The sequence below is a fragment of the Melospiza georgiana genome, chromosome 7 (assembly GCF_028018845.1).
Source record: "Melospiza georgiana isolate bMelGeo1 chromosome 7, bMelGeo1.pri, whole genome shotgun sequence".
Classification (NCBI taxonomy): Eukaryota; Metazoa; Chordata; class Aves; order Passeriformes; family Passerellidae; genus Melospiza; species Melospiza georgiana.
In genome coordinates, this window is record NC_080436.1 from 12,939,426 (window position 1) to 12,967,390 (window position 27,965).

Genomic DNA, 27,965 nt, shown 5'->3' on the forward strand with positions numbered 1-27,965 from the left:
TGATTGAACAAATGATTTGATAGAAATAACAGTTCTATATAAGCAGTACATTCTAGTTTGTCTAGACACAAATGTGGCAGCTTTTGAATGTAACATAAAATCATTCAAAGTATACTTGGCTGTGTGGTTTTTGTGATAGTCACAGTGTGCTTGAAATGTATTGAGTTTTAACCAGCATACTTTAGACCTGCAAGAGATGCAAGTTCAGAACACAGACACTGCATGGCACAGTGAGTAAAAAAGGTGTTTCCACAAAGCAGTACAGTGAAATACCAAAGTGTCTACAAGGCAGAGTATTGAGATGTTGCACTGATATGAGTCATGTGCTTATACACAGTTAAATCACTCCATTTTCAGAGACATGAAATAAACACCAGGAAAGGTTTTCTAAGCAACATGAATAAAACCATAAATTTTCTGTAAAGTATTCACAGTTCTGTCCTCTTTCCCACAAAATGTAAACTACTGATCATATTAATTTAGGCATTTCTGTGTTGCAATTTTTCCCATCTCCAGAGTTAAGTTTCTGGGGTGCATTGTCCTATATAGAATGAACATTACACAAAACAGCACAGCACGTGTAGAAGAAGAGAAAAGGTTACAAAGTGTGGGACTCTGTATAAATGCATTCGTCCGAAGGCCAGCATTGCAACAGACAAAGGGAGTGGAACTTTGGCTGCAATCTTCAAGAGTTTACTGTAAGAATAGAAAGGAAAAAGATTATAATTTTGTAGCCACATATGCAGAAAGTATGCAAATGCCATATATAATTTTCCTTTGCAAAATAATTTCTATTTCAAGGCTTTGTTAATCTTTAAAACTGAACAACTAGGTCTAATGTGCCAGAAAAATTGATGCATAAGCAAGAGATATTATTCAAAAAGGTTAATGTCATTAAAACTATAATAATTAAGAAATTTGTTCTCTGTAACATAAGAAGACAATGGTTTCGATCACTTGAGATAATAGGTACTGGTCAAGAGGATAAATGACATTTGTTATTATCGATTGTCATTCATGAGACATTAACTAATTTCATATCTCAACAAGAAATATTCTGTCAGCAAAACCAAATTCCCAGAACTTCTTAATCCAGTAGAGAACACATTCTATTTCTATTCCCATAAGCGGAGCTACAGGAACATAACTATAATCCTGTAGAATTCCCTTTTCCTTGTAACTGTCTGACAATAATTGCTCAACATATTTGGATTCTGTGACACTTGAAAGGATTCAATGAATTGTGAGTTAAAAAGTCACATTTCAAGAAGTTATTATGCAGCCAATTGCTTAGACAGCACATTCTTCATTTATTTCCATGTGGCAAATACAGGGGATTTTTTCCACTTAGCTGAACTGGAGGTACTTCACACACATTTTAGTTCATCTTTTAGATTTAACCATATGAGTTCATGAATCTCTACAGAGGCTGAACAATTACAACATAAATACATAAATTAAGTTTTACCACACAAATGGTAATTCACAAAGAAGCAGGAAAGCAAAACTAGAGATTGGGCTACAGTACCTTGATTTCACTTCAGAAGTACTTGAATTCATGAGGATTTCTAAGATGCATACAAGGATAATAGCTGTGGTTCTACAGGGATCAGGATCAAGCCTAACATTGTACCTGCAAAGAAATGGTTTAAAAAGCACATCACTTCTAAACTAGGCTGCCAAATAATATCCATGTGCTGATGACAAAAAATATACATGAAATCAATATGGCATCCTAGCCTGATTTTAAACCCCTTCTGAAACATTACTTTGTTCAACATGTCACTGATTCACTTAACACCTATTTACACCACAATACAAACCAGACACGATAAAGAAAACAATAATAATTAACAGTACTCTTTACAACTGTAAGGTAACTAATGTAAAGAACCAAACATTTATAATTTTTATTATCTTCAAAAGTTCCTGTAACTTTCTTCCACCTCTGTGTCCATTTAAGAACGTACCTGAGGTTTTTTAACCAATAAATTAAAGATGGCAAGTTGAGCAGCACAATCCACGTGAATAAATTAAGGACTGTAGTGTGCATCTTAAGACTGTTAGCAGCTTCAGCAGATGTTTCACTGTTGGAGGGAGACTGTGTTGCTTCTGGAATGCTGTCCACTGAACTCTGGGCTTTGACTGTGTGTGTACTGGAGTTCTGTGAAGTTTCTTTTGAGTGGCCTGAATCCTGGAAATGAAAGACAGAAGTCACAAAGATGTGCACAGGCTTGTAAGAACTCATGCTGGGGAAAGAGGAAGGGAAAAATATCCTAACAGTATCACACCAGCTGTGATTTAGGAAGAAAATCTGCAATTTGTGCCTCAAAAAGCCACCAAAAGTAAAGTCCAATTTTAAAGTATCTAAATTTAACCAGAAATTTCTCATACACTAATAGTTTATATGTCTATGGAAGAAAAGAATGGAGACTGTAAATGCCCTGACACCAATGAAATGAAAAGCAGTTCCTGGAAGGGGGAAGAACAAAATAAAAGGAGCAATAAAGCATGGGGGTGAAAAATCACAGATGATCATTCACAGGAAAGATATAGGAAGTAATGCAACTGGGAGTAAAATATTACCTGTAGGAATAAAAAGCAAAGATAAATGAATGAGTTGGCAGATACTAACTTCCAGTGACAGCAACCCCCACAAATGAAACAAAATATTATATAGAGATGAAAGGAGAGGATTTTCAACTAAACGCATGAAAAACCCACTCAAAGAAACCCAAAGGAAACTTTCAACAACTTTTTCTGTCAGACTTTGTTCTATGTTTGCAAAAAAGAGCAGGTACTTATCATATGCTGTTATCCACACCTGCTTACATCTTTGATCCTATACTTTAAAGTAATCCAGAAAATAAAGTTCACATGGACTTGGAGCCCAACACTTCCTCACTGTGTTTTTAGCAGCTCCCTGTTTACATCAGTCTCAGTCCATATTCATCTAACACATCTTTTTTGTCATCTCTGGACTAAAATACCTTGAACTCCACACAATGCCTCTCTAGAAAAAGCAGTTTTACCTGCAGTATACATTATTACCTAGAATTTATTTTTTTTTAAAGATAACCCATGCATAATCAAATACCAAAATTTAGACAAATCCTGTTAATCTGTGTGTATTCAGAGACAGAGTTTTCTTCTTAGATGAGAATTTCACATTGCAGAAACTTCAAACAGCAGTCATGTGTGATGGAGCAGGCTGCTCATGGCCTGCCTGCCTGTTCTTTCACACTACACATGCAGCAAGTGAACTGCACCTACCCAGTCACTGCAGCACAACCTAAGGGTACCAAGGCAGAAGTCTGCCAGACAAATTTTGGCCAGAGTTTGGAACAGAAGCAGGAAACAGACTCACCCTGTTGTGCATGTTTTGCTCTGCTCTTACAGTTACATGCAGTTTTACAACCTGGAAGACAAGCAGTTGCTTGTTTAGTAAGGATTCTTCACACAAAAGTTGTAGTACAGGAAAAGAAACTGAGAACTCCTTACTCTTCAAGAGAGCTACTAGTCTTTGTTCTTATAGTATTGCCAGCTAGAAGTTAAAATTTTCAATTTTCTGCATTGTTGTAGTGGGCATGTCAGACCATGCATTTCTTTGTAAGAAGCATTAACAAAAGAAGAAAAAAATTCTACAGATTATAGGATTATGACAGTGATAAATTAGAAATATCTGTTTCAAGTATGAGAATAATAACATTTCTTTATGTATGAAAAAGGGTAATCTGGATTTCTGCTTTTAACCTGGGGTTAATTCAAAGCACCTAAAATTTTCAATTCAGTTACATATACAAAATGTTTAGCCTTTCAGTACCTTGAACAAGTATTGGAGATAAATAATGAGCACAGCAAATGCACCACAAGTGGTCCAGCTAACCAAAGCAAGAGATATCATCCCACAAAGTCTGCTGGGTGTAATCAACTTATCTTTCTGAAGTTCAGGAGGTCTAAAAAAAAAAAAAACAAACCAGAAACAAAACTCCTGTTGTACTTCTTCTCAGACATCAATTTATGCTTGTTTTCAAACCCAGATGTATAAAATCATGTATAAATTCAATCTGCCCAGAATTCAATCTTGCCCAAGCATTCACACCAAAGCAAACAAACAAAAAAATAATTGTCAGGGTCAAAGTCATCTAGAAGGGCATAATTATATAGCATCAAGATGTTTTACCTAATCAGAGTTAACCATAATGAAGAGAAGAGTCTCAGAGATGTAGAGAAAAATACTCCACTCCAGTAGGCAATGCCTGTCCCAAAAAGAAATAGAATCAGGGACACAAGGGGGAACCATGCATCCTGACTACTCAGTACAGCAGCATCCACCTCTGGCAGTGACAGTGACTCCCAGATCTCTCTAAACCAGTTAAACCTGCCAAAAACATGAAAGCAGTATTATTTATCACTTCCAATTGCTCTGACAGTTAGATATCTATCAACTATTCCTTCTATTACAGTCTTTCAAGCAAAATAACAGTCAGGTGTTTACAGTGACTACAGATAAAATAACAGTCCTCCCTAGCAACAGTTTTACTGAAACTTCTGTTTGAAACAAATAAATGATGCAAACTCACCCCTGCAGAAACACAACAATGCTTATAAGAGGTTCTACTTTGTAGGGCTTTGCTGTCCTAACTAGTTGGAGGGAGAAGTCTGAACACTGGCCTAGGATCAAGAACAGAGAGCATCTGCAGTTACTGCCACGTCATGAACTTCAACAAACATCATCCACAACAAAATATAAATTCTCACAATGAGAGTTGACTTGAAAACAAGATAACCATGCCTTGTAAGAGTACTGCAAGGCTGCATACTTTGCCACCAAGCCCTTTCTGCACTGGGTCACCCACATTAAGGTAATAATGTGGTACCCATGTTAAGGTAATATGGCACATGAGCTTCTAGAGACACTGTGGAGCTTGTAACAAACACCTCCTGAATTTTAATAAAAATGCATTTTGGCTGAAGACATGACAGCATACCAAAGCTGTAATGCAAATCTCATCTTCCTCCAAGAAATAGTGTTTTCTGAACATTAACAAATGTATTTCTAACTTTTACATGTATTTTAGGTAGATTTCTGATAGTTCTAAACTACTGTGCAACACCGATATTTCACTGCAATTTAAAATAATAAAGAAATATTTTGCTACAACACAGCCTTGAAGAACTACCAGTCAAGAAAAAAATTAAAAAGAAGAGCATGGACCCAAATATTTCTGTAAGTTGAATGATATTTAGCTTAAAAAATTCACATTCAGCTAGTCTTTCATCAGTAAATTCAATAAACAATTTCCCTAAATATACTTGTGACAGAGAAAAATATATAGGTTTTTAGAAAGCTACCTGTTGATCTCAATGTGCTCAGTTGTCCTCCATAAGTAAGAAGAATATTAGAAACAATATAGACTGGAAAAGCACCAGCATGGAACCTTACTATCTGAAAGACAAGGATAAAGGGATAACTTCATTTCTATCTATAAAAATATATTTTAAAAACACATACACAAATATTATCATGAAGCCAGAATGATAATGAGATTAGAAAATCTTTCTTAAAAGATCCAGCTTCTCATTTAAATGCATATTTGATAATCTCTAATAACAATTAATGTTATAGGTGGGAAATATTAGAATCTCTCATAAGCAGTTAATGAAACAGGTTTGGATAAATGATCAAATTAGAAAAACTGGGGTTTTTTCCCCAGTCAAGACAAGTATAAAAAAAATCAAGTATTACATTTCAGTAAAGTAAATTTAAAACAATTTAAAGGCCACTTTTCAAGCAAAATCTGCATATAGTTATATATGCTTTTAGGCAAGGAACTTTTGGAAGCAATATGAATTGGCTTCCACTCTCTCAAGTAATGATTAATAACCAATAGCCTATAAACCCTATAAATGTTGTAAAATAACAACAAAATGAAAAATCCTTGCTCTGAATGCATAAGTTCATGTAGGGAACCTTGCCAGTTTTATTCCAGCACTACACTTAGGTGCTTGCAAATTAATCACTCTTTAGCTGCAGAGAGCTGCAGATGGCCAGTCTATTTTTACTGATCCCCATGTCGAAATGTATTCTTCATTGATAACCACAGAAGATTTGTTGAAAAGGAACATAAGGACCTACTTAGACTTTTTCCCCCAACTTAATTGATGCCAAATGTATTTTAAAGTTCTAACACCACTGACTCATCAGGCTAGAAAGTTAAAGTGACCTACAGATATTGAGCTCACCACAAAGCCAGATACTGCACATTTACAGCAGCTCTTTAGAGCTAGAGAGCTTTTCTGCTCCTCTAAGGACCAGGGCCTGACATTCATCCAGGAGGGATCCTTGCCAAGGGAAAAGGCTGCAAAATGATCACTGAATAGTGCTCCTCTTGGCATTGAGAAGGAACCTGAAGTGCCATAGTCAGGAAGGGAGGAAGCAAAAATTTTTATAGATGCTACTGACATAGAAAAACCAATTTAGTATTAGGTTTTCTTACTTGCCCAAGAACCTGTAGAAGTGATGTCTTCAGAATTACCTTGAAAAAAAACATATTGTTTCATACAGTGGTAAGCATAAGTACAAAATACTTCAATTTTTAAGAAGCAAATTTAAGTTCTAGAATACAGAAATCCTGCAGCTAAAATGTGCAACACCTTAATATTGACAATTAAAAGCAAATGCTTTAAAGTTTTAGAGTCCAACTTTCAGTACTAACCCAGCTGTTGCAAAATACTTGTAACACACACTACATTTGAAAAAGGCCAAACAGCCCACCTTTAGATTTGCTTAGTATTTATTTAGATTAATTAGCTATGTTTTAAAAGACTGAATTATGCAAAAATTATCCAGCAATGCAAACTAGCTATAAAATAAAACTGTTTTACTCACTTCATACTGACAGTCTGGGGAAGAATAGATGTTTAACTCTGGAAGGCTGCTGTCACTGTGGGGCTGAGCAATGTGCAGTTTGGCAGAAATCTCAGCAAGAGATGGAACTCTGAAACAGCAACTTACATGGTCACTGCTGTCCTTATGACCAAACAGAAAAACCAAAGGTGTCTCAGTCCTCAACAAGTGCACATAAATCAGATCTACCACACCAAGTGTCACCTCAAGCTGTGAGCAAAATGGTGTAAGGAACTTGTTCATCCTGTCACAAAGAACTGTGTAACATCCTCAGTTCCCTCTCCTCTGAACTATCCTGGGACTTGGCACTAAGGAAAGCAGACAAGTTTAGGGAACACATAGAGCATGCAAGTATGCTGAGTGCCAGGAAGGGACAGAACATATCCTCAGGAATATAATTCAGTTTCCTGAAAGTATTATGCTGCTGGAAAACACAGGGAGCTGGGAATTGTGAGGTATCCTTAAGACTTCTAAAATAAACTAGAAATACAGTTTTCCTACCATGTAAAACTAAGTCAAGTGTTCAACTTCATAAGTGACAAATATATTTCAAGCTGTAAGAATTTGATTTTGTCAGGACTATGCTGCTGAAGCAAACATAGGGCTGCTGTAATCCAAACCCTGGCTTCCAGGAGGAAGCCAGCATTCAGAGCAGCCACTGTTTTCCACTCATGAGAAGGTCAATGATAATCCTGAGAATTTCAGACCAGCATATCTGACTTCTTTTACAAGAAAATTAGTGAGAACTATTAAGCAAACAATTAGTAGGTATCCTTATTCTAGGAAAAGTCAAAACAACTGTGTCAACAAGGGCAGAAAGGTAAATGAGGAAAAGATGCAGAAGCCAAACACTTAAGACTGGAGAAACTGTCTCACATCAGAAATACTACCACAACAGGATGCAAATATTCTTTAAAAACATATCAAGAAGTCATTAATTGTTAAAGTCCTTACTTTGCTACAGTTATTGAGTCTTCATATGACCAGGGGATATGAAGTCTGTAAACACTTGGTTTTCTTTCTGAAATGGAACAGCATTAAAAAATATAAACTTAACTAAGAACAACATGTGGCAACTGTCTCTAAAAACTCCAGGGCCAGTAAAACAAAGGTGGCACACAGATCACTACACAGAATCTCTGGGCTTGCAGTTACATTGCCATTGACACTGCAATGCAGATCAGAGCAGTCAGCAGCAAACAAAAATGACATGGTTAAACTCAGGCTGTTACAGAAAAAGACAGTGAGACATCAATGTTTAAAAGAAGAACAGTTTTGAGAAGAGTTCTGCTTTACAATATGAAACAAAACCTCAGTCTAATGAAATTCATCACTTTTTTTTTTTTGAAACAGGGTCCTTTAGCAACACATCCTGTTTAAGCTTATGCAGCTCAACATTCACATTTGTAAAAATCCTAGGCAAATATGCTTTTCTCAAGAAACACTTTCAATATAAGGCAGAATCTTGAAACTGAAATGGAAATTCAACTTCCCTTTGCTAGGAAATAAGAAAAACAAACATTAAAATCCTAATTCCTCATTTTTGTTGATCCATCCTTCTTAAAGAGGGAAGTGAGAGATATCAACAGACACATTTGAACACAGACACATAGCAGCACTGCTAAACTCTATTGCATGAGAACACTTTAGCTCCTACAAATTTTCAACAATTTGTTTTATAAATTTGTACTTTAGAAGACTTCTATTTACCTTTGAGTGACTGGCAGTGACTGTCTATATAAATTTTGAAAGCTTGATATATCTAGAACACAAAAAAATAGAATTCACTCACTTTTCTCCAAACAGTGGTTACATTACCTTAAAAACTTTAGTAGAATTCTTACCTGGCTGAAGTGCTGGAGCTGTACATTGTAAAGTAATCCAGTTGAATTTAAGAGAATTTTGCTTGAAGAAAACCCTGGAAAGGATACAATATTTTCACTTATTAGATACAATTATCTGAGAAGTCACTACATATTCAGATTATTTCTTTTCCAGGAGAATTACATACTTTCATATCTGTTAAACCCCCACATTTCTTATTTCTTTGTTGTTAACAAAAGCAGTGTTAGCTTCAGTGAAAAGCAACCCCCAAAAACCTCCTGACCTGATATTTTTAGGCAAATTTATTATCCAAAGGTTAGTTATATTAGTTTTCCATTTTTTCCAAAAGCAATATGCTATACTTACCAAATGAAAAAATGTGTGTTACAGGGAGCTGGACTGTTCTGGAATCCTCTTTGAAGAATTCACAGCCCAAAGTATACTGCAATTGAGGATATTAAAAACAGATCTAAACCAAAGCACAAAACTAGAAAGCCTTTGTACTTGCCAAATTACGTTTCCCAAGTGATGTCTCCTCTATCTTTGCTTATTGAACATTGTGCATTGCTAATTTCACTGCAAGATGCCTCTGTCACAACTATCTGAAGATACACTCAAAGAAGAACATCACACACTTGTGCTGTGAATGACTTATTGGCTCATGGATTAATATACCACAGACTCAGAGACTGTATTTGTGTCACAGAAAGCAATGTCAGCTCTGATCCATCTTACTGGAAATTCCAATTCAGTACTCTGCCATTTCCAGGACTAACTGGAAAGGTCTGCCAGACCCACATGGGTAACACACCAAGCCTCCAAATGTCCTCTTACTGGGATCCTGAGAGCTCTTGCTGCAAAGATATCCATCTCATTTGTGAGAGTCAAACTGGTAAACTCTGCACAACTCAGGCTACTACATCATTCGTGGTTTAAGAACTTGCAGAGCTATCTGACCTATGCTTCCCAGAACCCAGGTGTGCTGCCTTCCATTTTCTGTAATCTCTGCTAAGCTGGGTAAGAGAAGTGACTGTTCAAAGGTATGAACATTCAGGAAAACAATCAGAGGATTAAGAAGAACAAGGAAGATTACCATTAGAATCTCCAACAGGAGCTCTAAGAACTGATTTGAGAGCCATGGCCCTGTACATGTTTCAAGTGCTGTTCATGCCTTATTGTTTGGTATTTTATCAGTGTTTCTGAGCTTACAGAAGCTACTTTCAAACCACACTACACTGTGGGTCTATGGCTTCTCAAAGTAACTCAGCACATATTAAATATGCTTCCTTTTCCTCCTGTCATAGCCCCTGAAAGTTATGAATACACCAAGTAAGCAATTTCTGAATGTGTTTTTTTTTACCTTATTGCCAACTGCAGGTGGTACCTGAATGACAATGTGGGACAAAGAAGGATAGTCCAGGAGTTTCAGCATTACAACCTTAAAAAGAAAGGAAGAAAGAAAAAGAAAGAAGGAAGTAGCAAAGCCATTAATGAACACACCCTTGCCAGTTCCCAGTTGCTGACCTCTTGTACCCTCTCCTGTGGAATGCAATCTGTCCCAATGCTCCAAACAGAACAGCTCCTTCCTCTATGACTTGCAACGACCTCCTGAAACACCTCTCCCTCCTACAAGTTAGGTCCACACTTACCTTGGTGGTTGGAAGTAACTCAGCTCTCCAGGATAAATCAGCAGCTTCCAGGCTGTAAAAATCCATGCACATTAAAGGATGAGCATATTCATTATGCAGGCCCAGCATTATGGCAGTGGATTAATAAACCAGCTTCTCTCTCTCTCTGAATTAACATTTTAAATTGAGAAGAAATTTGGCTGCACTGCTACCACAGTAATTTATCAAACTGCAGTAATTTCAGATAGTGCAAATCTTATTTGTGCAAAACCAAGCCAAGCAAATCTCCAACTCTCTCATACAGAAAACCTGCAGCATGTATTAGCCAGGCAGCTCAGACACAAAGAGAAAGCTTTTCATCAGCTAAAACTGTACTAGCATTGAAATATTATGCAGTTTTATTAGCATCTGTTAAACATCAAAAGCACAGATTTTTCTATGGAAATACCTAAAATAGAGAATATAAATAAAAAATGTTGTTAGCTGTTAAAGAGTTTGTAGCAGTTCTAAAATGTGTTCACACACTGAACTGCAACACATCCATTTGGTCACCAGGTTTTTTGATTACCAGAATACTGCTGTTTCTCTAAACAGTGTTCATGACCTCAGGACAGTCCACAGCCAACCCACAATTGTGAGATGAGGTTTAAGTAGCAGTCCTGAACGAGTAACTTCATCACTTCATGCTGATCAAAGGTTCTACAAAGGAGTCATAGCCAACTTCTTGGATCAGGAAAAAGTAACTGTGGCATTTGACTATCTGCTGGAGGCAAGACTGCCTGTACACCTCAGTGACCCCAGAACAGATAAAAATTTTGCTTGTTCAATTTTGCCTGGAAGGTTTCCCTTATTTGAAGGGTAGAATGAATTTACTTTGAGTCTATTTTACAAATTTAAGCTAAGACAATGTTTTAAATCTATTTTGTAACTACTGTCATAAAATACAACCACTAAACCACGCGTCCTTCTAAATACTTTTCATATGACAGTAGCACATTTAAAATCAGAAAGAAAGAGATGCTTTACTCCACTCTTCTGAAGGCTCTGTGTGACATTTGATGTCTTTGTCACAGGGGTCTAAAGAAACAGAATGACAGAATGGGTTGAAAAGGAGATTAAAACCCATCTAGTTCCAACAGCTCTGCCATGGACAGGGACACCCTGCACCAGACCAGGTGACTCAGGACCCCATCCAGCCTGGCCTGGAACATCTCCAGGGGTGGGACATCCACAGCCTTGATGGGGTAGCTGCTCCAGTGCCTCACACCCTCACAGTGAACAACTTCTCCCCAATATCCAACCTAAACCTGCCCGGCCAGTTTAAAGCCACTACCCCCTGTTCTGCCACCTCATGCCCTTGTGGAAGGTCCCTCTCCAGCTCTTGCCATGAAGGTCAAAAGCACAGCTCCCTGAAGAGGAATATCACCTATTTTAAGAAAAGCTATTCTTTCCTGTTTTCCTGGTGATATAGAAAGCATGAATTATTTACAATAATGATTTTACTTCCCAATCCCTTCCTACCAAGGATAATTTATACACTTTAAATTCAAACACAGCCTCACAAAACCCATTTGAATAAAAGACAGGAATTGTTCATACTCACCACATTGATGAATTAGTGTTCATGCAGCCATAAATCCAGCTACTTGTGTCCTGTAAAGTCAATACCATAAAATACTCCATTACCTAGGTGTGATTGCATTTATAAATATATTCAAAATACTGATTACTTCAAACAATGCAAGGGTTAAAACTGATGATAATTAAAGGACTGATATCAATCTTGCAATTATAATTGCAAGGACAGAAAGGTGAAGCTTCAGAGTGAATGGTGGGGGTTTCTAGGAACCATTTTACACAACTTCAATTTGCCACCCTTTATATGAGTAAATACAAAGTTAAGCAAACAAGCTTTCATAAATTCTCTTTTAAAAATATCCATCTTACATACGATGTTTAATCTCTTCTAACTAAAAGGAACATCTCAAGGTACTCTTTTAAGCAGTAGAGGAATACTTTAGATATTTAATGTTCTACTGCTCCATCCCTTGAGAATTTAAGTGTTCTGAAGCAACAGCACCATGATGCAGCTCTCAGACATTTGTTTTGTACCACCCTCCCCCTCTCAAGCTGTGCTGGGCCTGTGTTTCATACACCATAACAAGGGAAAAGTTATCCCATCAAAGCACAGCAAAGGTCACAACATACATGCAAACACTGAAGGTGCCACTGAGAAAGTTACAAAAGCACCAAGCACACACAACTGCTGTTCACAGTGGTGGTATGAATGCCATCTTTGCAAGGGGAGGAGTGGCAACAGGGACAGGCAGGATGAAACAGGAAAGCATCTCAATTTTCTTGCCACTAATGTAAATATGTGATTCTGAAAAGTGTATTTATCCATCTTCAGTTTGCCAAGAGATTAAATTCATTCTTGTATAAGTAACTGAAAAAAAATTTGGCTGAATATCTGTGTCTCAAGCTAAAAATACAAGAAATGCACATTATGGTGTTTCCTCTTCATAGGAGACAACTGAGATGGTGCTGTCTCCTCATCTGTCTTCCATTCACTTTCTTTGCTTAGTGAAAGATCTCTGCAGCCTTTCAGGCTCACCTAAATTTTATTATGGGAAAGCAAACCTACAAACAGCTTTCCCAAATTAGAAGTATGGCAAAAACACAGCAGCACTAAAAATGACTTCTTCCTTCAAAACCATTGATACAGAACTGCACTAAATCAAAGGACACAGTAATTAGAGCTAACCAGGAGAGTTGGAAAGAAAACATCTGAGGTTCAGGTGGCACTGAAGGTTTCAGATCTTGAATACTAAGTGGGACATGCTAAAACAGGCAGTGCCTCTGACATGCATTAGGCTGTGATTGCAAATGGATGGCAGCAATTTCAACAGCTGCTCATTAATTGTCTTAGGACTGCAGCAAATGGAAATTAAAAATCACATCTTTATAAACAAATGCCAGACATTAAAGAAGTATTTTCTCACCAACATACTATTTTCACAGTAAACATGACTGTATGATTTTCTGTGGCTTGCAAGAGGAAATGAGAAATATTTTCCATCAGAATCCTAAAAAAAAAACCCAAAACCAAAAGCTCATTATTAAAATAAAAAACCACAACCCCCTGCCCCAACAGAACAACCAAACAAAAATATAAACACACAATGGGGAAAAATATTACTTACATTGTAAACTGAGTAAGTCCATTTTGAGGCTTTGACTGTAATCCAATTGAAAGCTCCTAAAAATAAATATTTCAGTATGCTGCACTGCAGGAACAATTATCCTTTCATCCAAAACCTGGTATTTTACTGATCACCAAGGTCTTATTTCCTATCTATATATGGATATAAACCCTTTGTGCTTTAATCAACACTGAGGATTGCTACTGCTTACAATTACATGCAACAGTTATCATCAGTTACACAGGAAACAATAAAGCCCTAGGATCCTGTTAATAAATACTAATGGCAAAATAAAAACCCCATGGATCTTGAAACAAAATAAAGGCAACAAAACAAATAAACCAAATTATATTCGTGTAATTACAGGGTGAGTGATTAATGATGAGGCAACATTAGGAACAGCCCCAATCTTTGTCCCTGTCAGCATTTCAGAAAGCTAATACAGAAACTTGTGCAGAAGAACATCAGCAAAGTGAGTAACACAAAAAAAACAGGAGCAGTTTAAAGATATGCCTAGGGAAAAGAGTAAGGCAATAATGAAGAGCTCAGAGTACAAACAATGCCAATTGTCATGCAAAGAGGTTGTATCTTTCTTCCATTTAAGGAGAGTAACAAATTCATGACAGAAATTCAGCTAAATGTCAAGAGGTCACCATGAATAGGAAGACAGAAACATGAAATTCAATTTAAAAGAAATTTTTCTTATTGCTAAAAACTGACCCAAAAAAGGCAACCCTCCCAAAATATCAATTTCACAACCTCTCTGGGCACCTGTCCTAGTGTTTCACTACCTTCCTGGTGAAATATTTTTTCCTAATACCTAATTAGAACATCTTTTGTTACAACACGATTTCTACTGCCTAATTGTAGAAACCTTCTGCTTTCTAATTGTGCTATCACTGTAAACCTCTGACAAAAATCTAACTCCATCTTCTCTCCAATTCTTCATTAGGAAGTTGAAAACAGCAACATGATCCCCCTCAGCATTTTCTTCAGGGTGAAATTCCTCAGTTCACTCAGCCTCCTTCCCCCATTTCCTGTGCCTCAGGAACTGCCCATTTGGGTGGTCTTTTGCTCCACACTCATTTCAGAGATGCCAATGCATAAATGCTTTCATGTAAGAGGGTGCCCAAAACTGGACAGCAAAGTACAAGCTACATTGGTACTTCTACAATGTCTTACACTGAGAACATTCCTGAAATAAAATGGTTTGTGTAAAACAGTTCAGCCCACTTCAGCAAAATAAAGCTTTGCTCTACAAAAGTTGTGTTTAGTCCTTAAGACTCCATGTAGTCAAAATCTCTCACTTTTAACTCTGCATCCTTAGGAAGGAACTGTAGAAGGAACCCCTCAGTGAACAGTTCATTTCACCCTGCCATGTCATGGGGAAAAGTGATTGATGGAGCAGGTCTGAATGTTCAGGATTTCCATGAGCAGAACAAAATCACCAGAATGGCTCTGCAACCCCCCTCCAATCCCTCTTGCAACCACTGCAGATAAGACTGCTCTTCTGACATCCAGCAATTCCCAGTTTCTGAGATCTCCTACTGGACAACCTGGTGTAAATATGACTCCTCAGAGTCTGAGCCATAGAAAAGTGACAGATTTTTGCACCTATCCCTATTAACCAATTTAATACCAAAACCAAATAAACACAGATTGCTTAGGCCTATAACCTGTATATTATTTTAGTTTGCCTGAAGGAGGATAAAGTGTATTCTGAAACTGTTAATGAGAAGATTAACCATTAACAAAGCAGTGTCACTGAACCCTATTATAAAGAAAACTGCTGCTCACCTGTGAGGTGTGTAAAAGCTTCAGGATTTTCCTCATACATCTTTGCAGGGTGTCTCACAAAGTGGTGATTCAATACAGACATTCTCTTCTTTGGATCCTCAGTTATCTAAAACAAAAGCACATTATCAATTTTTACCAATGTGTGTGATTTAAGATCACCTCATGATCACAGCCAGCAATGCAGTTTTGTGGGGGGAAGGCAGCAGAGATTGTTAGAAGTCATTGAGCCCCTTCTCTTCTGAATTCAATACTCTGAAGTGCCACCAACAGTCAATCACTGCAATACAGAAAATCTACACATTATTGAGCACAGCCAAAACTTTCAGGAGTTTTATATTCTCACCTACTCATAACCCAGGAAACCATTCCATTGAACTTTCTTTATAGGCACACATGCATTCTTCCTGAAATGAAACTCAGGCCAGAGCTTAAGAAAAATTCTCACACTTAGGCTAATCTGAGCTCTCATATCCAGCTGTACTGCCACACTGGGATTCACTTTTGTTTGGATTTTGGCCGGGATTTTTGGTTTTTTGATTGGTTTGGTTTTGCTTTTTCCAAATAACCCTTCCAGGACTAATTTTTATCTATTCCACTTTCCAAAACTGTGGCCACTTCAACTGATTTCTGAAAAGTTTTACTCTCTAGCACAGCCAGTGCTGCAGAACAACTGTACTGCTCTTTTTGACTCTCAAAATCACACAATAAAATAAGTACACATGAAAAACTAGAGGAGTCTGTCCCAAACAGCCTCAGAAGGAACACCTAAATCCTTCCTCTTCTGTGTCTTGGGCTCTGCTCTTATGTACATATTAGAGGTCAAATTCACAGCTACAAATCCAACAAAATTTATTTATCCTGGTGCAAGGTCAACTGAACCTGCTGCTTTGTGGAAGAAATGTTCAGCCCACAGCTCAGCTATAAAGCTTCAAGTAGTCAATAATGAAAACTGAGCTAACACCTTATTTCTGACTCTTTGGTTAAACAACACAAAGGGATTTCTCAGCGACTGGTACAAAATGGGAACTTCTCAGCATGACTTAGAATAATCAAGAAAGAGCTTTCTGTGAAACAGGGGGATATCTCTCCTGATTAAACATTCTGGGATGGAAGAAGAAAGTGTGATGGGTAAATATACAGAGATCACATATACAGACCTGCCTTGTGTTTTCATCTATGAGATCAAAAAAAGCTCTAATGGTAGCCAGGATCAGTTCTTTGCACCTAGAAGACAGAATAAGGAAAATTAAATCTAGAAAGGAAAGATCCAGGGTGTTAAAATTGGTCAGAAGAGACTTCACCATAATAATAAAGTGAAGGTAAATTATGGTAGAAAGTTCTAACAGTGGAGAAGAGAGCTATGCACAGTGAGTCAATGAACCTTTGTTCCATTCTCTTACCACACTATGGAGAGATGGTCAGTTGAGGCCCAAGCTCTAGGCACAGCTGAGCTCTGTTCAGGGGAAGAAAACCATTAAGCTTTTGTTAGTACTCAATTCTAAAATTATATGGAAAATTTTCCCCTCATTTAAACATATTTGCACAATTATTAAAAAGAACAGCCCTTATCTTAAGAGTTTCAGAGCTTAGGGTGCAGCAGAATGACTTCTTCAGTCACCCATCTTGCAAGCACTGAGGCACGTGCAAGATGGAAATGATAAAACAAAATTACAAAACTATCTGTGTTAGATAGCAGAGACCAGGGGTGAAAGGGCAGAAAATGGAGAGGAGGAAACTTACCAAAAATTTCTTCAAAGACTGCTTCTATGACTAATCTTACTATTTTAATACCCGATCCTGGCACATGAGAATAGCAGCATGCCAATGAAAGCTGTTCTTGAGAAACCAAGGGCGTCCTCAACAGCAAGAACCATCAGAGCACCACAAAGAAAGGCTGGTCAGTCTGAAGCTGTTACTTGCTTTAAATGGATTTCATGTATTACTTTTTAGGAACTAACACTTTCTAAAAAACCTCCCACAAATGGAGCTCATCAACCTATTGCTCAACATGAATCAAATTAATTGAACTATTAATTCATCATTGGGAAGAAAAAAACAAACTGAACTATAGCAACCACAACATAACCTCCAAAACAAACCAAACAAAAACCAGGAGGAACTGGTACCACTACTCAGGAAATCTCATGCAAAATTCTGGTCCCCAACACTCAAGAGAAATGAAAGTAGAGCAGATGCAGAGAAGGGTTACTAGGACAAAGGGAATGCAGAGTTAATCCTCTTAGCCTAGCAGGATCTGAGCTGAGCCTATTTATAGACAGCTTTCTGTACAACACACAGGGAGGTAAACACCAAGGGAATGACAGCTTTTTCAAATAGCATTTTAAGCAGATGTCAGAAGAAAGGCATTTAAAAACTGGCTTCTGCAGTAAATGGAAGTTGGAAATGACAAGTTTTCCTCTTCCTTGTGTTTTCCAGCTTCTCCATTGTCCATGTAGGGAACAAGTTGATGGAGAGAGGATGGAACAACAAACCTAACTACTTCCTGATGACCCTTGATTAATTTTGAAAGCATAGATGCCTCAAAAAGCAGAAAATTTGACTTGATGATCCTCTACATCCTTTAAATTCCTAAATTCTTTGAAAAACAACAAATACAAAAAGGAGGTGCTATGCCAGAGTTCTCTTTTATAACAGAACATTCTACTTCTATACTACACATTCGCCTTTCTCCACATACACATCTCTTGCAAAAACACAGGGAAATAAAACCTGAGTTCTGGAACTGAAGAAGTGCAAGCAGGTGGTAAGAAGAAACACTATCAGTGATAGATGATTCCAATCAGTGCCACACATATTCCTCCAGTGAATGGCTCATTTAGACTACATCAACTTGATTTTATAACCATACAGCATCCATCTAGTGTTTGAACATGCAGTATTTTCACATTTATTGACACTATGCTGCCCATATAGCACTGATACATGCACTACATTAATAACTATCTAACACAGTTCCATGCAAAACCAAAAAAAAAACAGTTTGCTTTTTTACCACAACAGATAAGGCACTGTCATGTTGACTCAATCTTGGTAGAAAAGCCAGTCCTGAACGAACTTGGTAATCTCTGAATCCTCCCGCCACAGAAAGGGTAGTTAAATTTCTTAAATCTTGGGCCTTTAGAATCCAATGATTGTTTACAGCTGTGTAAAAATCTATAAAATATATTAAAATCAATCATCATTTTCCCATAAGGCTATTTGATATAAAAAAAAAGAGCTATATAAACATTAACTAAGAGTTTCTGTAAGCCCCCTAGGAGACATTTGAGCTCTGATTATCACTTTTGATTCATGTAAGAGAGGAAAATTATTGTTTTAACCCAAAGAGGTAGCAGTTAGGAAAGATACATTTTCTTTATCAGCTGAGCACATATATTGTTAGAGTAGCAATCCACAGGATTGAAGGACAGACACAGATTTACTTGAAGTCCAGAAACAGTCAGTAAGGATTAAACATTGCTCTGAAATCAATTGTAGGATGGAGAATTAATACAAGCACAATAAATCAAATGCAGCAGCTAAAGATAATTCATTCCTCTTGGGTGTCACAGAGAACAATGAAAATTAATGTCTGTTCCCTTTCCTTCACCAATTCCCTCAGTATCTCCATGTAGCAGCACAAATACCACAAAACACATATTTAATCAGTATAGTTTAATCAAATCTAGCTTTTCAGGAAGTGTATAGTACATGTGTAATGATTATACTTCATTTTTATGCCACACTTATTTAGGTGAGAGAAGATATGATCTTTTTTGTAAATATTTAAAATATGTAATTACATCTATATTTATAGTCTCACTTGTACAACCTTTGGGTACGAAAATCATTAAATTTATCACCTTTTACAGAACTAACACTATCTCATCCAATAAAGATAAAGGTGATTACAGAGGTCAAGTTTCAAAAGAGGAGAAAAAAGAGAAAGAAAATACATCATTCACTGGAAAGCTTACAAATTTAGTAACATGCCCTGCAACTTATTAAATTACAGATTATTGAGAGCTCCAGGCATTACACAGGAACTCAAGTCCACATAATCCATTCTATATCACACTTGACTTTCTCTTAGCATCCTGGCACCCTCAACTACCTGAGTAACAAAGGAACAGATTGATTACACTAAATAAAGCAGCACATGTTGCTGTTGATTAGCAACAATCTCCCCACCACAGCTTGAGAGGATCAATAAATAAATACCATGTGGTTAGACAAATGCTATACTCACCAGTAAGATATTTGTCCAAAGGCATTACAGGTGCAACATGAGGTGTGGCTTGTGTAATGAGCAGGTTTATGAGTTCAGGCTTAAAATTCTTCAGAGTGAGCAATGCCCTTGCAACAAGACCACCCATGGAATGCCCAACTATTGCCACACTGCTCGGGGCAAATTCCTGATCCTTCAGCAAAGAGCAATCAGACACATCAGAAACAGATCTGACATTGAACTGTTCTTATTTTCTTATCAGCTGTAGATTCCCCCCCACTCCAATTAACTTATGCTCTTCAAGGACAACATGAATTAGCATCAACTTAACAAGCTTACAAATTCAATAAAAATGTACTGGCTATCTCATGAAAATGTGCTTAATATGAATTATCCAGCTCAAAAGGAAATACTGTGTAGCCTGTGTAAGCTTAGTAAACTTAAGCTGATTTTAATTTCTGAAGTTTTTAGGAACACAGAACATCAAAGAACTTTCCCAGAGAAAACTTGATGTAAGGCAATGCTATATGAATATTTTAGTAAACTACAAATATTTACATCTCTACTAGAAAAAGACATCCATTGTGCACAGAAGTACTTATTTGGAAACACAACACAGAACCTCCTCAAAACTCTGGGATTGTCACATACTAAAAATGCGTTAAAGTAATTCTCTATTGCATTATTATCACCTTCAAAAAGTCTCCCTCCCCTACTCCTCACTCCTCAGTTTTGCAGCAGGAAGGGCAGCCCAGAATTCCATTCCCAAAGGGAAGTGCACTACTCAGCACGTGGCACTACTTACCTTGTACAGCTTAAGGATTACTTTGATGCACTCATGCACAAACTTGGTCTGTCGTTGCAGGCTGCCACCATACAATGCAACCAACTCCTCATTAAAGTTGACACTGAAGAAATTAAAATGATACTTGAAGTCAACATCTTCTGCTTTTCTAAGTGCAATGGAGCCAAGAGAACGTACTAGAAAAAGAAATCACAGCAATTAGTCCAACAGTCATTGCTTAGCAGCACTTTAGCAGAAAAACACTGAAATACATAATCAATTAGGAAACAAATACATTAAATCCATTGTTCACCTCAAGTCATTTATAAAAGACATTCTAAACCAAACAATTTCTTTTCAGCTTACTGCTGACAACAGAGGTATTTTATGTCAGGAACAAATTTATACAAGGATCATGTTGCTCCACCTTAGGGCTGCTTTTCTCATCTCATTTGCACCTTCTTAGTGAAAAGAAGGCAAGAAAAGAAGGCATCCTTGATTCCAACTGTAGAGGCAGTGCTACTGCTAGGATTTCCTAAAACTCCTTTCAAGGCCATCAAGAAGAAAACTCCTTTGAAGTCCATCATCTAAGAAAATATTCCCAAACACCACTAAGATAAGTATGGGGGACTGCAAAACCAAATCCTAAAGGACACTTGTCCACCTAAAACCTCGAGTGAGAAAATGTTCACTTTGCAAGGTCTTGCTTCTGACCTGTCTTCCCTGTCTAACCCTGGCTACTGTTCAATTCAGCCTTTTGTGTGCAGAATTGTCCCCAAGTTTCCATGGAGACAATGTAGGATGGGAACAATAACAGCTGCAAATAACAAGGCATGGTAGTAAAAAATAAGAGAGAAAGTCCCAAAAGTGCCTATATAAAATAACAAATGATGGTAACAAAGGTCTGCCCAAATCCAGCACACAAGAACAAGATTCTCCTAGAGTACAGGTTGAAAGAACAGCAGAACCCTCCTTCTCAGATTGTCTTTTACTCAAAGTCTGAATTTTGTACATTTTACAAATTTCATTTTAGTGCCCATGAAAGATGATGAATTAATATTTCAAAAATGCCTGTAACCACGTGAAAAACTCCTGAAGGTGGGTTGTGGGTGAGCCTCTTCTTTCAAGTGAAAGGACAAGAGGAAATGGCCTCAAGTTGCACCAGGGGACATTTATACTGGATCCTCAGAAATGTTTCTTCCCCAAAAGGGTGGTCAGACATTGCTGCCCAAGGTGGAGTTGCCATCCCTGGAGTCATTCAAAACCTGTGCAGATGTGGCACTCAGGGACATGGCTTAGAGGTGGGCTTGGCTGGATTAATGCTGGCATTCCATGATGTTAAAGGCCCTTTCCAACCTAAATGGTTCTATGAAGATAACAAGGCCAGGAAAGGCAGCAGCAGCCCCTGTCTTCATTGTTTAACAAATATGAATGTATTTTAAACAACGAAGAAAATTACAATAGCAACACGTTCTCTGCTCTTCTAGGCATCAAAATAAAACTGTGTCATCTCACAATAAATTCTGAACAAAGTAAGAATTAATATGAAGTAATTTTAACAAAAGTTTTCCAAAATGCACAGATGATGTATTGTCAGTCTCCCTAAATCCATTCCAAAAAGAACATTACTAAAATATTTATTGTTCCTATAGCATGTAGTACTTCTACTCACCTAATAAGTTTGTTTTTCAGATATTTCCTTTTGATTCCTAAAATGCCCTGAGAGTACCATTCTATTTCCTGCATAGTGATGTACTGCCCTGTGTTTAGAGACAGCATTAATTCACAGATTTGCAATATTTGATGCACAATCACTAAAGTCCATATGGCACCTCTCATAATCATTATGTTTGTAATCTTCTTTGGATGCTATTGTGCCTGGAAGTCTCTATGGCTTTTCTGAAAGTACTAATTGGTAAAATATTTTACACTGTTATAAGCTAAGCAAGTACATTATCAAAAAACTCCAGCTCTCTAAAGGTTCTCTGAAATCAGGTAATTTAATCATCAAGTTTAGTGCTAATATAAGGAAAAATTATCACAGTAAGAAATCAGGGCTCAGACCATGCTGGTTTTCCCCCCCACACACATCCATTTTCTAACACCATGAGAGTGTTATTTACTGTTTCAAAGCACATTTTAGGGAACAAAAATAACAGTCTGACAAACCCAGACTGGAAGGAATAGCAAGTACCAAAGTAAACATTGAAACACAAAACTTCATGTACCATTAGCTTTGGTATTCAGAAAAATAAAAATGCTTTAAAATTATTACTGCTTTTCATTTGGAGTCTAGAAATGTAACAGGGAAAACAAAAGAGGTTGTGTGTAAAGTGGGAAGCCAATGTTAAGGAAAAAACAGCACAATATAAAGATGTAGGGAATAATGAAACTAGAGGGCAAGCTTAGATGAATTTCTATAGCATGTAATTCCTTTACATCACAGACAACAGATGGTTCAGTTTCTCCTAATCAAATTCAGGTCATGTTTTATTTGGCACTAACTGCACTAAACATTGTTCAAAGCAAAACCAACTAGATGTTTGCAATCAGAAGTACAGCAAGGGTGCAGTGCTGCCAGAGCATAAACTGCATAAACTGTACTGTTTGTGGCTTTCAAAAGCCTTGCTGCTCCAGAGAAATATTACAGCTTAGCCATTCCTCTGATTTCAAACAAAAAACATGGAACTTGACTGTTTGGAATTAAACAGACTAATATGATCAACCATTATGACTCTGTCTGATATTATTTCAAACAGAAAACTACCAAATGCACAAATCTGAGAGCTTTTTTGTATCAAAGCTATAACTCAGCTAAACACTTACCTTGTTTGTAACTGCCAGCATTCCCAGGCAGAAAGAGAACTGGAATTCCTGTCAATAGGAGATTTTTGTTTTCTTCAGCATAGTTCCCTTCCCCATAGAGATACAGCTCATATGCTGGGTATCGTCTGGCTGTTTTCTTGGGTAATTTTATTTTCTATTGCAAAAGTTAAAAAGAAAACAAGGACCTTATTTATAGAGTTACAAACAGGAAAATACAGTGGCTATCCAGCCATTTAAATCATCTGGCACATCTGATTTTATTTTTATGGCTGAAGAAATCAGCCATAAAAATATTCTTTACAGTCTAAAGAATACAGAATGAAAAACTAATTCAAAATGTACTATCAAACAAACTGTTTAATAAGTATTATTGGGCATAATGAATGGCTCCAGTTACTCTAAACAATTAGCTTTGAAACAAACTACAAATGAATGCAATTATGTATCTACCAAAGCTGCACATTCCTAAAGTAAATCCAGCCTTATAACACAGGTGGGGGAAAGAAAAAAAAAAGGCATGTCAAAACCCCAGCAATTCTCCCAGGAGAGGAGCAGCTGAGAGCAGAAACTGGGGCACAAGAGTGATGCTAACTATTCCTGCTGCACTGGAATGGCTCTGGAACCCTTCCCAAGGCCATGGATCCCAGCACAAGGATCCAAGAGTCACACCTGGAGAGCAGTGGGATGTGGGTACCACCTGCTAGCTCAGGGTAACTGCAGCTCTGGTGGGAATTCTCTCAGCTGGTTTTACAGAGATGTCACCTGCAGTGGAGTTTAACCAACAGCAGTTACCACCTGAAAGAGCTCAGCAGGAAAAACAAACCCCTGGTCCCCTGAGGCCTTTTCTGTTTCCTCTCCAGAGCTGGGTCTGTGGTCTGACAAAGTGCCTGGCTCTGGAACAGCTCAAGGCCTAACGTCCACGTCAGCTGTCAGCCAACAACAAGTAACCCCCTAACCTAGCACACATCTGATTCACAGGATTAGGATCCCCAAAGAGAAAAGAACAAAATCTCTCTGATGCCAAGGGCTAGATGAGGATTAATCTCACACCAGTAAGTCAATCTCTTCGAGTCATATGCCACTGTCTTAATTAAATGCGTTCTTGTTTACTACTGCCTTGGTTTAACACCTGCATAGAGGCTGGTTGGTTTCTAATTCTGAGTTTCTAAGATACAGAATTTTAAAAATTTTTATGAGTGCAAATACACTCATTCCAGTGTTTGATTATTTATGTTACAACTATGTAACAATTGAGAGAAAAATAATACAAAGACACATGTATTAAGGTGTAATTTCTATTTTAAGGAAACACTTTTACAGAACAAGGTCAAGACTAAACTCAGTTTTGTATCAGAAATCTCCTGTAGAGTCTCTCTCAATTGCTTCACTGAAATAGAAGCATCTTTAATTCAAATCATTTATTGTTTTCTCTCAGCTGCATCTACCATAAAGGTGATTTAGCTTTAATTCGATGCCCCCACACTCCTTCCCTTCCCCTGTTCTTGTCTCTCTCTGCTCAGCTAATGACTGTTTTCTCCCACCTTGGCCTTCAAAAGTTTTGGTATATTGGTTATTTGTAAACTATTTAAATGATGTTTTTTATTAATATAGATTAAAAATATCTATTCTATGAGATGTATCTATGTGTGCATATTATTTACATTTTTTTAATATCTTGATTCATTAACACAGTGTGAGACTTTGAGTTAAATTCTTTCACTGAGAAGAAGAAAATTTAAGCTTCATTCAGGGCTTATCTTCAGATCATCCTTTGATCTTTTCCCTTTCTTCATCATCCTGCCTTTCCAGCTTCACTCACCTCACTGTCCCATTCTCGTTCCTTTCTGCTGCTCCTTTTGGAGAGGCTTTCAAAATTATGTGAAAAAAACCTTCAGCAGTTCCCATTACTAAACTCAGAGTGTCAGCAAGATGTGCTTATATGACTTCCTGACAGATCAAATCAACTGTTCATCCACAGAAACTTCCCGGTTCATTGTCTTTTCAAAAACTTTTACGGAACATAAAATTACCATGCTGTTCTTCCTTGGGGCATTGTCAAACACAAAAACCCACACAACCCATGAGAATTGTACTGTCAAAATACCGGGGGGTTGGGGGATTTTTTGGTAAATCACAGTTTTTAAATATTATAACAAAGTGGCAATGTATAACTCCAAAGGAAAAGAGACATTGATGTTCCATGACAGTGGGTTTAAACTGTGAATTCCCAAGACATTGCTTATGCAATCAGTTGTAGCAAGCTACAGCAGCTTTTTACAACGTCAGTGCAGGCTTGGTTTTTCACCCTGGTTCTGTAAGAAATTAGGTTTATGTGAACAACTCCTCATTCCTAACTTCTGAGTCTCTTGCCAAGTACAGCTGAACAGGGCAAGGGCAGGTTAAATTCAAACCATGCAGTTCTAAAACTCATGCAAAAAAAGATGATCAATGATCAATTACTAGGCTGACTGGGAGCTAACTCACCCTGATGGGCACAAAAAAAATTAATCTTCTTGTTTAATTGCTCAAGCAGTTATTTGTTTTGTAACGTGACACCAATCCAGAAGCAAGCGCAGGTACCTCCCACCGAAACTCCCACCCTGGGGTTTCCTAGCGAAGGCAGCACCACACACACAGCAGGCACCAATAATAAAAAGCTACTTGTAAAGTACAATACCTTAGCAAACCCAAATGAATTCACAGTTTGCCCCCCAGCCCGAAGTACTGTTTTCTGCATGGCAAAAGTGATTACACAGGAAGCAGAAATTCCAGAGGGCAATACAGCCAGCTGTGACTTGCATCTCCTGCATGGAACCACTGCTCACCTTTAAGCCTTGCACCCCGCCTAAAGATGCCCGAGTTTAAGCCCTTACATAATGAGTAAACACAAAAGATGTGGTGGCAGACAAGAGTTTCAGGCACCCGCCAATACCGTCACAAGGGTTTTGCCAGTAACTTTCTGTTGGTTGGCTTCAGACTGAAGCTGAAGTAGGTTCTGGCTGCCAGGAGATCTCAAAACTTGCTGTGCAGTATTTAAGTACTTATAACTGCTTAAACGAATTTGTTCTACAGCACTGACAAAACAATCCCTATAGCCATACCTAATTCCTCTTTTGTAGGCTAAGATGGCTATATCAAGGTTAGGAAATAAAGATTACGACACCCAAAAAATTAACTTTCTGCTTCATTATGAATTTAGACACTGAAGTTTTGCTTTTCATCTTCTTTACTGTGCAAGCCAGCTTGCAACCTGCTTCTGAACTGTGTTATTTAGATAAATTACTATTTTTCTCAATGTAAATTAGATCTCACATAATGAAAAATGAATGTTCAGAAGTCAACCAGTTATGCTTTTAAGAAGAGAGAAAATGCTGTAGTATTTACTACTACCAAAAAGAGAAATAGTTTTCTAACAACTGCGTGCTGCAGCATTAGCAGCGAACTTACAAATATGCATGTACATCCTTCCATCGCTAAACCAGAACAGTGTGTGGAAAATATCAATTCTCTCAAACTGATCCCAGGTTTTCAAAGAGACTTCTACAAGGCTGTTAGCAAAACAAGAGGGACCTCAGAGGTATTTACAAGCTCTCCCATGTACCTTTTGGGACATGCCACCTCCAAAGTGCTTACCGAGAGGACTTTGCACCACTGTTCACCACCTTGAGAGATACGCTAATAGTCAAAGCTCAGTTCTGCCCTTTTTTGACACACTGGTTACTTCCCACTAAGAAGTCGCGAGAAGGGCCATGAAGTGCAAGGCTCGGCCTCCTGGGCACTGCCAAAGCCGGCACAGGAGCTGGCCCAGCCCCTTTCTCGGCCAACACCCGTGTGAAACCCAACATCCTGGGTTTCACAGAGCCACTCGGAGCTCCAGGCATCGGCAGCTCGGACCGCGGGCAGGTTTTGCACGGCGGCAGCACGAAGCGCCCCGCAGGGTTACAGGTGGGCGGCTCTGCCACCGCCCTGTCCCCCCGAGGGGCACCGCCACACGACGGGGGCACAGCAGCGCGTCCTGCCAGCCCGGCCCCGCTCCGGCCCAGCTGCCCGTGCCCCATTTACCGCCCTCCGCTCCAGCACGGCGGCGAGCCCCGAGTGCGGGGCTGCTCTCCCTGCCCGGGGGAGCGGCGCCTCAGGCTCCGGGCTCCGGCCGCGGCGGGGCGGGCGGCACCGCCCCGGGAGCGGCAGGTCCCACCTGTTACACCCCGCCGCACTCACCAGGTACTCGGGGTACTCGTACATGTAGGTCATGCTGCACCGGTTCTCCTCGTAGAGGAACATCACGTCCCGCACGCCCAGCAGCACCAGGGCCGCCAGCGCCCCGTAGAAGAGCGCTGCCAGCGCGGGCAGCCGGCGGCCCGCCCGCCCCATGGCGCCCCGCGGAGCGGAGCGCTGCTCCCCGCGCACACAGGCACGGCGGGGCGGGGCGGGGCGGGAGCGCCGCGCCCGGGAGGCGGAGCGGGAGGGCGGCCGGGCCGGCGCCTCAACCTGGCCGCCGCCGGCGCCAGGGGGCGGCCGCCATGTTGGGGAGGTCGGGCGGCCGCCGGGCCGAGGGGCCCGCCCGCCATGTCGCGGCTGGCGGGGGAGGCGTGTCCGCCATGATGGGGAGGGCGCCGCGCCGGGGCCGTGAGGGGGCGCGGCCGCTCGGCCCCGCAGCGCTCGGGCGGGCCCCGGGGCTCAGCCAGCCCCGCCGGAGCCGGCACCTTGCCGAAAATAAACCCGCACACCCGCTTGCCACGGACCCTTTGTTTGTTTGCTTTAATTC

General features: G+C 39.0%; 1 protein-coding gene across 4 annotated transcripts; it reads right to left on the reverse strand.

Moving 5' to 3' along the window:
* PGAP1 (post-GPI attachment to proteins inositol deacylase 1) lies at positions 1 to 27,571 on the reverse strand. Of its 4 annotated transcripts, XM_058027702.1 has the most exons (27): positions 27,419 to 27,571; positions 23,201 to 23,354; positions 20,396 to 20,571; positions 19,612 to 19,783; positions 18,376 to 18,536; positions 16,763 to 16,815; positions 16,520 to 16,586; positions 15,363 to 15,468; positions 13,566 to 13,621; positions 13,365 to 13,448; positions 11,966 to 12,015; positions 10,384 to 10,435; positions 10,095 to 10,172; positions 9,101 to 9,176; positions 8,755 to 8,828; positions 8,621 to 8,672; positions 7,865 to 7,931; positions 6,893 to 7,001; positions 6,501 to 6,539; positions 5,356 to 5,449; positions 4,584 to 4,674; positions 4,184 to 4,381; positions 3,824 to 3,956; positions 3,368 to 3,418; positions 1,971 to 2,194; positions 1,529 to 1,633; positions 1 to 696 (listed from the first exon to the last, which is right to left on the reverse strand). In XM_058027702.1, the coding sequence occupies exons 1-27, from the start codon at positions 27,569 to 27,571 to the stop codon at positions 558 to 560; spliced, it is 2,814 nt and encodes a 937-aa protein (XP_057883685.1). In that variant the 3' UTR covers positions 1 to 557. The 4 variants fall into 4 exon arrangements, with proteins under 4 accessions (XP_057883685.1, XP_057883686.1, XP_057883689.1 ...); XM_058027703.1 differs by lacking the exon at positions 13,566 to 13,621 and having other exon boundaries at positions 13,373 to 13,404; positions 27,419 to 27,558; XM_058027706.1 differs by lacking the exon at positions 3,368 to 3,418 and having other exon boundaries at positions 1,971 to 2,233; positions 27,419 to 27,558.
* Positions 27,572 to 27,965: the final 394 nt, after the last annotated feature.